Source organism: Phaseolus vulgaris, chromosome 2, assembly GCF_000499845.2.
Source record: "Phaseolus vulgaris cultivar G19833 chromosome 2, P. vulgaris v2.0, whole genome shotgun sequence".
NCBI lineage: Eukaryota > Viridiplantae > Streptophyta > Magnoliopsida > Fabales > Fabaceae > Phaseolus > Phaseolus vulgaris.
This window is the reverse complement of record NC_023758.2, coordinates 34,871,641-34,881,528: the sequence shown is the minus strand read 5'-3', so window position 1 is coordinate 34,881,528 and position 9,888 is coordinate 34,871,641. Positions and strand designations below refer to the sequence as shown.

At 38.4% G+C, this 9,888-nt stretch overlaps 1 protein-coding gene across 1 annotated transcript; it reads left to right on the top strand.

Moving 5' to 3' along the window:
- The first annotated feature begins 4,418 nt into the window (after positions 1 to 4,418).
- On the top strand, positions 4,419 to 8,435 carry LOC137811664 (zinc finger CCCH domain-containing protein 17). The gene is made up of 3 exons (XM_068613475.1): positions 4,419 to 4,887; positions 6,020 to 6,130; positions 6,248 to 8,435. Exons 1-3 carry the CDS (start codon positions 4,762 to 4,764, stop codon positions 8,129 to 8,131), a joined length of 2,121 nt encoding a protein of 706 aa, XP_068469576.1. The 5' UTR covers positions 4,419 to 4,761; the 3' UTR covers positions 8,132 to 8,435.
- Positions 8,436 to 9,888: the final 1,453 nt, after the last annotated feature.

Genomic DNA, 9,888 nt, shown 5'->3' with positions numbered 1-9,888 from the left:
GTTATAAAGAAAATATCACTATCAAAAGATTGTTTTAAGCCAAGGATACATGTTTTAAATGGAACAGATTATATATTAAAGTTTGGTTAAGTTTAATCAAAAGTTTTCAAAATAATTTGGTAAGGAGACAGACACTACTTAATATATCAATTACTTTGAAATTTGTTAATAAAATAATTAAAAATAGTATATTATAAAATAGAACTTACAAAAACTGAGAAAAAACTTATTAATAAGTTTCAAATAAATACTTAATCAACTATTATAAGTGATAATTTATTATTCTGAATCAATCAATTATCTATAAAATTACATCAATTATCATGAGAAAATTCATTAATAAATTTTATATAAATAAATAAATAATTATTATAAGGTGATAATCTATCAAGATAACCAATTAATTATCTATAAAATCACATGAATTATCATAATTGATCATATCAAGATAATAATATATTATATTTTTTTAACATAAAATAATTTAAAAAAAATATTTATAGATGTGAGATAAGATTTAAATAATAAGCTTATCTCAATAACTTAAAAATTCATTTAAATTAAGGTAAGATTTACAATATTACATAAAAGTATGAATATCTGTTACTACTAGAAAGATGAGACCTAAAGAACTGTTGAGAAGCTTCATCTTCTTCTTCTTTCCTTTCTTTCCTTAATCTGTTACTACTAATGGTTGACCAATGCTTCAGCTTCATCCCTTAACCTCCTCGTTAATCCTTCAGTTTTAGTTGCTCGTTCACTCGGTCTTCTAGAGAATACCGAATGAGGGGTATCTGTAGAAGGCACTCTGACACTCAAGTCAGCAAGAGGGATCGACACTCAGATGTCAGAGTACAGTAATTAATGACGTACCTACTTCTTAGAATGTGCGCTATTTATATTATTTTAATGGGCTTACCTTGTTGGGCCGAATTAGTGAGATGGATCGTACTTAGAGGTGTATTACCTAATTCTTAATGATGGTTTAGCTTTATTGACCTTGATTGAGCGTAATTGGACCGAAGGAGTATTACTCGATCATCTGGTATCTTATCTCGGTCGCATGGAGTGTTCGGCTGACGAAGTATATCAACCATTCTTCTCCCTCCACTTCCTGCACCAGCGCGACACTAACCGCCTCCTCTGAGACCGCTAAGTACACCAGGATAGACTGATCGGTCCTCGACTTTTGAATGACTGTCGGTGATGATAGAAAATCCTTCAACTGCTTGAAGATTTCTTCGCACTTTTCATCCCAACTGAAATTGGCTGCTTTTCGCAGTAGCTGCACCATCGGTCTTGTTCGTTCGGCCATGCGGGGGACGAACCTGGAGAGGGCCGTGAGGCGCCCTAGGAGTTGATGCACCTTCTTTGTGTTCTGGGGGCTTCGCATGTTGGTGATCGACCGACACTTGTTTGGGTTGGCTTCTATCCCTCTATGGGTCAACATAAAACCCATAAACTCCCCCCACCCTCAACCCCGAACGTGCACTTTTCAAGGTTGAGCTTCATGTTTGCCCTTTTGAGGGCCTTGAACATCTCCTAGAGGTCCTCAACGTGTCGGTCGAAAGAGTCGGATTTTACGACAATGTCGTCCACATATACCTCTACACACCGACCGATCAGATTTTGGAAGATCTTGTCCATAAGCCGCTAGTAGGTCGCTCAAGTGTTATTCAGGCCGAACGACATGACCTCGTAGTGGTAGTTGGCGTCGACTGTCATGAAATATGTCTTCTCTTTGTCCCGAGGGTGCATGCTTATCTGGTTGTAGCCAGAGTAAGCGTCTAGGAAGCTGAGAATTTTATGATCGACCGCTCCATCCACTAACCGGTCGATGTTGGAGAGTGGATATGAATCCTTCGGGCATGCACTATTCAAGTTTCTATAGTCGACGCACATCCTCCAGTTACCATAACAACATTGCCCAACCAAGTTGTATATCAGGCCTCGCGTATAAACCTAACCGACAAAAGCTTTTCAGCTTCTGCTTTAGCTACCAGACGTTTCTCATCGTCATAATCACTCTTCTTCTGCGCGATCGGTCGCACTTCCTTGAATACCGACAACTTGTGGGTGATAATGTCTGGGCTTACCCACGACATATCGGACGAGGTCCATGCAAACAAATCCATGTTCTTCTTCAGCGTGGCGTGCATCATCTCGGCCTCAGCAGCCGCCATGGTCATGCCAACGTAGGTGTTGTGCTTCTCGTCCAGGAGGGGTACTTGCCGTAATTCTTCTCTGGCTTCCAGCCTATCTTCGTTCGTTTGGGGTCCAGGTCCACCAAAGCGACTGTGGGTTCCATCGGTGTCGACTGGGCTTCTCGGGGAGAGTTATTTCTCTTAGAAGATTTGTGTTCAGGGGAGCAGTCATTCCTCAAGGGCTCCACCCTAAGGCTCTCGGCATAGCATTCTCTTGCTTCTTTCTGGTCGACATAGACCGTGAGGATGTCTCCTAACGGTGAAGGGAACTTCATCGCCAAGTGGGGTGTTGACACGATCGCCATTAGCCGATTGATGGATTGTCGTTCAGGGAGGATGTTGTAAGAAGTATTTGCATCAATCACCAAGTATCTATTCTTGATAGTTTTGCAATTCAGTTGCATGAACTTGGTTGTTATCTTCCTAAGTTCGTCCAGGCTAGCAGCCAACTGCATACAAAGATTGTCGACAAACGGTCTCGGTCGCAGGGTTGTAAGCATATGGTGCATGGCAACGTCCACGCTAAGGTTTTGGATACTCATTGCCACCTTGCTGAACTTGTCAACGAAGGTCCTTAGCGATTCTTCCTTCTCCTGGCGAATGCCCACCAGGGCAAAGGAGGTCAGGTGGTGCAACTTGCTGGTAGCGAACTGGGTATCGAACTTTGATACGAGTGTTGCGAAGCTGTCGATGAAGTTGGGCGGGAGCTTGGTGAAACAACTAAGGGTTCCTCCCTTCAGGGACGTGGGGAACAATCGGCACAGTACTGCATCGTCCAACGTGTAGAGACTCATATGGGTGGTATAGTCGTCCATATGCTCGTCTGGGTCAGTTGTACTGTCATACCGGTCGTTGTTGAAGCCCTTCCACTTGTACGACAATGGAGCTTTTATGACGGCGTTGGTGAAGGGTTGTCGACGAACCGAGTCCAGGGTGACAGTCGTTCTGGCCGACTTGTTGAGACAGGATTCACCATCCATCTCATGGGTGAGAACCTTATCCTTGGTCTCCTCAACCGGTCTCGGGTTGGGAGGGGAGGTGTATGACCTGCCGACAACATTTGTCGGCCCAACGGATGGTCCTCCCTCCACCAACTTCTTCTTCATCTCCTCATTCTCCGCACGGAGAGCTGCATCTCTTGCTCGTTCTTCCGTGAGTTCCTCATTTTTTCTCTTCATCTCGACCATCTCTCTTTGCAGAGACAACAACAACGCCATTTGGTCTTCTTCACTCATCCTTTCCATGCTTCGGGTTGATACCATCTACTATTGCTCTTCAATTAGTTTCTCTCGGCCCCATGGTGGACGCCAATTATTCCTACTAGGGAGATGAGACCTAGAGAACTGTTGAAAAGCTTCGTCTTTTTCTTCTTTCTTGTTAGACGGTTGGCCAATGCTTCAACTTCCTCTCTTAAACTCCTTGCTAATCCTTGGGTTTTAGCTGCTCGTTCACTCGGTTTTCTAGAGAATACTGAATGGGGTACATGCAGAAGACACTCCGATGCTCAAGTGAACAAGGGAGTTCGACACTCAGATGTCAGAGTAAGTAATTAATGACGTACCTACTTCTTGGAATGTGCGTTATTTATATTATTTTAATGAGCTTACCTTGTTGGGTCGGATTAATAAGATGGGACATACTTAAAGGTGTATTACATAATTCTTAATGATAATTTAACTTTACTGACCTTAATTGAGCGTAATTGGACCGAAGGTGTCAGTCGACCTCATGAACGTGTATCGTTCAGTCGACCCGATTGCGAGAACCGAAACATGATATTGACTGTTTGGCTTATACCACTACAATATCTATCATCAAAACAACCTTCTATAATAGGTTTTGATATCCTCCCTTATTATTGACGATGACAAAGCAATAACACCATTAAAATTTGATGGAATATTTTATTTTTCCCCTTTTTGAAATCTAAAAAGGTGTTTATAAAATCCAAGTGTTCGATTAATATAATGTTATGTTATTTTTGGCGTGTATGAAAAAAAAATCTAAGGGTGAGTAATTTTTGTGTGTTATTTTAATGGAATTTTTTTCTATGCTATCAATATGTTGTAAAATGAAAATGTAAAAAAAATAAAAAAAATTATTATCTTATTGGCATTAGAGTTTGAAGATAGAAAAGATAATGGACCAACGGAAATAAGGCAAGTGTCCCATTACATTTTGGTATGAAACATCGAAAAAGAATCATTAACACACAAACACAGAACAGACACATTAATAAGAATTTCTACAAAAATAATAAATAAAATGAAAACAGAAGCCGAAACCAGGCTTGGCTCACCCTTACCCTTTCCTCTATGCTCCATATAAGCCCATTACATTCACATACTCGAACCCACTCTCGCTCTCTCTTTCTCTCTCTAAGCTCTCACCCCAATTTCTGTGGCGGCTCTCTCTCTACTAATTCTCTCTTCTCAGATTGAGATTTGGATCCATCTTCTTCTCCTGCTCTCTGTCTCTGATTTGATCTTTTCCTCCTCTTCGTTTTTTCTTCATCTGGGTTGGGTTGGGGTCTTCAACTTCAACTTCAACGACAGCTATGGTTACCCCACAGCCACAGCTTCAGGTTCAGCCACCACAGCCCGCGCCATCTTCGCAAGACGAGGCCTTGAAGAGGAACACCGATTGTGTCTACTTCCTTGCATCTCCTTTGACATGCAAAAAGGTTCTTTCTAGCACTTTTTATTTTGTTTTTTAAAGGAAAGAGAGGGGAAATCCCCTTTTTGCCGCTTTGGGAATTCTGTATTTTTAGGGCTTCAGATTCGTGTGTTTCTGCGTTTGGTGGGTGTTTATTTTCAATGGGGAAATCGAATTTTGTGTAAAAGGGGTTGTGGGAATCTGTTTATGAATTCCCGAATTTTCAAAATTGGGGAGAGCGATGGGGTATTTTGTGGATATAGAGGGTTTTCTTTAACTTTTTTTTGGATGTCTAGTTTTTGTGAAACTGTTATTATTGATCATTGTTTACTAATTGGATCTTTTATGGCTTTATTTTATTGTATTCTTTCACCCTTTTCTCTTTTATTTTATAAGGTGAGGGGAATGAGGGGGAATGGGGTTCTTGAACTCTATTACGATTGGATATGATTTTTTTCAATTTTCTTTAATTTGGTCAATCCCGTGGATCCCGCTGATAAAACATAAGGTTGGATCAATCATGTTTAGTTTTTTTTGTATGGTTTAAAGTGTTATTCAATGTATTCATTGTTTCTGAAAGCAAAGCAGAAAATTTGCATAATGAATGAACCAAATGTTTAACAAACTGCTACTACGTGGTGGCTAGAGCGTGTACGAGTCATGTTGATCGATTAGTGTTCTGTTAGCAAGATCTGGGATGGCCACTGGTGTTGCTGGCACTCTTTTGCATAATCCTTGACAACATGTTACTTTTATCATCAAACAATTTTCAACATTTTACATCTTTGTTTTGATAGTTTTTCTGTCAAATGCGTGTACTTGTTTCCATAGTTCTTCTATTAATGTCATGCCATTTTTTCGTGGCGAACTAATCAAGTATTTTACTGTCGTCCTGTTCTTTTTGTGCCGTGCTATTCAAGTATTTTTTCTATCTCGCAGCTTTTAATTTTGACCGCAGTGCATATAAATTAATTTTAATGTGATGCTGCTTTTTTGGTGCCGTGAGTATGTAGCATTGCAACGTTTTGATATATGGTTTTTGCATATCCGAAAGAGCATGTATTGGTTATCAATGTGAGGTTGTCTGGTCATCTAAACATTTTGAACTCTGGATTTTGTTGCTGGCGTCATTTTGATTTGTTTTCTTTTTGTTGGAACAGGGAAATGAATGTGAGTACCGCCACAGTGAGTATGCACGTGTTAATCCTAGGGATTGTCGCTATTGGTTGAGTGGCAACTGCTTGAATCCCAAATGTTCATTTCGTCATCCAGTGAGTGTCTTTATTTATGACAACCAAATTTTATACTTTCATGCCTATTTGTCTATTTTCCTCTGTTATTGTCTCGTTGTTTGGATTTTGCTAACTGCATTTTGTTTTTTCATTAAGCCTCTTGATGGGTTGTTAGGAACACAGGCAGCAACAGCAGGTGGACCATCTGTATCTGCACCCCAATCACAGATTCCAACAGCATCTGCAACACATGCACCTTATAATTCCAGTAAACAAGCTGTCCCTTGCTTTTTCTTCCAAAAGGGGCTTTGCTTAAAAGGTGACAGATGTGCCTTCATGCATGGACCTCCTGCTCCTAGCACTGGTAATAAAGTAGCTGCTCAGGTTCCAGTTACCAGCCAAGGAGCTGAGAATCCAAGTTTTAAGAAGCCTTTTGGAACCAATGACAAGTATACTCAGGAAAGGAAAACTTCCCATGGAAATGTTGCAAAGTCAGGTGGAGGCCCTGAACTGAAACCTGCCCCAAAAATTGAATCTGCTCCTAAAAGAAATATGTTTGAATTGGAGAAGGAAATGCCACCACCCACTGTAGGATTTGATAATGAGACTTCTAGGTTTAAGACAAGTTCTCCACCAGTAACAAATGGCCCTACTGTGGTCCGGTCAAACCGTCTGCATCAAGCTCGTGTGCCAGATGATCACAATTTCCACAGTGGCAAGGATAGTGATGAGTTTCTCAGAGAATCATCTCCTGGGTTCGATGTCCTTGTAGCTGATGAACTTAGGAATTCTGATTACTACCATGGGGAGGATGAATTTGGTAAAGCAAGAGGTCAAGATGAAAGGAACCTGGACTCTTTGAATGAATATGATTTAGGGCATTCTGGTGATTATGGTTTAGCAGCTGATATTGATCGGGAAAGATTTCGCGTGCCCCAAGGTTATGAATCATATGATCACATGCAGGAACCATATGTTTGGGAGCAGCATAGGAAGGCTTCAGCCCATTTAGACAGAAGGACTCGCCGCAGATCTGACAGTCCTGAAAATGCAGAGGTCTCAGATCTCCGACATCATTTATCCAAGCGCAGAAAGGGCAATGGTTTGAAATCTGTTGTTAGTCATGATTATGCCCTTGAGGGTCATGGTGAGGAACAAAGTCATCGATCCTTTCCTCGGAAGGATTCACTACCTCTGAATGAGAGCTCCCTCGGTAATCGCTTCCGGGGTAGAATAAAAATTCCTGCAAACGGTGGCACTGATCAGCTAGAGAGGGATGACAGAGGGAGAAATAGGGGCAGGCTGTTGTCTGGAAGGTTGCAGGCCACTCAGCAGGGAAGGATCCATGATAGAATGCGAGGCAGGTTGCAAGATGATGAGAGGAGAAACTCAAAGGATCGATTGATGGGGAGAGAACTAATAGGTGGTGATTGGAGTGATTTTGCTGGGCCAAAAAGTCTTTCTGAGCTTAAAAATGGGAGGAACACTGAGAATAGGGAACTACAACCACTGGGAAAGAGAGGAACTTTAAGAGATGATCACCCACTATCTGAAGATGATCTTCAGTTTGATGGTCCAAAGCCTCTCAGTGAAATTCTGAAGGAGAAGAAGAGAGGAGGAGCTGGAGGCAGAGCTGGTGCAGACTCAGGGAATGGCAAATCGTCTGATATTAAAAATGAAGAAGTTACCAATGGCTTAGATCCTACACCGGTCACAAACACACAAAACGGTGTGCTGTCTGAGACCAAGGAATATGTCAACAATCAAAACAATGAAGAATCCAAGCTTGAGGTGAGTGATGCAGTTGGAGGAGACACTGTTGCAACTGATGGTCAATATGAGGAGGGAATGTACGATGAAGCCGGTGAAGATCAGTATTACGAAGGTGATGAACCGAGAGAAGGTGATTACGAATATGAGCAAGGTGATGATGGTTACTACGAGTATGAACAAGGTGAAGAGGGTGAAAATCAAGAGGAAGATTACGTGGATGAAGATGGGGATGATTTTGCTAAGAAGATTGGTGTCATTCATTCATAATTGTCGAAAATCTGAGAAACAAGGGAACCTACTCATCATCAAATCTCTTACAGGTCTCTCTCTCTCTGACTGGGCAGCATTTCTGCTTAAAATTTGCTTGTAGAACTCAGAACAGCTATCACTATCAGTTTGTTTTCTTGTATTAATTAGTCCTTTTTACTTTTAAATGTATTTTCATCAAATTTAATGGATATTTTTATGTGATCAGTGGGGCTTTTTGCTGTGCTCTCCGCATATAAATGTCATGCAGAGTGGTGCAGGCCTTTAACCTTAGAAAGTTAATAACATTTGCATTCACATCTCACTTTTTTTTATCTTATACTTTAATTCATCTGCTCAATTACAAGCCATCCTAGCATTTCTTTACTTCTTTATACTCTTCAATTCAATTTCTTACTTCATCTTCAATGGAAGACTAGTAGTTATATCACAATGTCTTTACATCTGTTTTTGTAGATTTTCCTAACTTAGATTATCTTTTAAAAGTTTTTTTAACTTTGTTTCGATGTAATGTAAGAATTTATAAAATCTATATTTGTTAGTAGAAGAAATATTTTTATTTTATTTTTATGATTCAGAATCTTGAGATACAATGGTTTAAATTGTGTCATATTAATATCTTTCAATAAAACATTTTTATAAACCTCAGATTCTAGACAATCTTGAAATAACTTTGAATTAAGGTGGGTCCAATAGGGCACTTGGTGGCTTGTTCACAAAAACAAAGTTTAATATGATTTTTATTAAATTTGTTGAGCAAAATGAAAAGAACGATTAAATAAACACTGGACATGATTTTGTTGTTTTCATTAAAGTGAACAAATTAGCGTTTGGTAAACAACCTGGATATTAGGATTGTTTCTACAAACATGTAAAAAGTGTATTCATTATTATGTTTGTTCTTTGATTTCTTTTTCAACTTCGAAAATATTCTCTAGATTTAGAAGGTTATTTCTACAAAAAAAGTAAAACTAAATTCTTTCTTGGAATTTTTAAATTAAAAATAACATAATTAAGAATGTATAATATTTTTAATGGATAATTAATGATTTGAAAATATGTGATTTGTTTATTTTGTTGTTTATCCTATACTTTGTGTTTTTAATTTACTATTAATTTATTATAATGTATTTTTTACAAATTAGTATTTTTGTTGTTACCAGCATTATTATTACCATTACTACATAATCTTTATTGTAATTACCATTGTCACGTACCGTGAAAACATTTTCATCTCGATAATCATTGTTATCCCTATTTGTATTAACATCTTTGTTATCATTATTATTCTTGTCTAGCCATTGTTATTTTCATTATTATTACCATCAATATCATCTCATTATTGTCTTATTGTCTCCATTATTATCATTACTAGAATCCTCATTGTTACTGTTACTTTCATTATTTTCACTTTGGACTTTCATATTAATAATATGATCATCACAATCTAGTCTTTATAGTCTATTACAATGTTGATAAAATAATTATTGTATTTTCAAATAATATTAAATTTTGATGAACTAATTTTTTTAATATAATTGAGATAAACGAATAATTCAACAATTATATTAATTATTAAACTATCAAACAATAGAATGTCACTTCAAATAAGTTTCAGATGACAACATATAAAACTTAATCACTTGAAGACACAATGTTCAAAAACACACTTTATTATTCTAATTCCAATGAAAATTCTAATACAATAGAACAAACATTTTCTCAAAATATATGCTAAATTTAGTGTTGTCAATAAA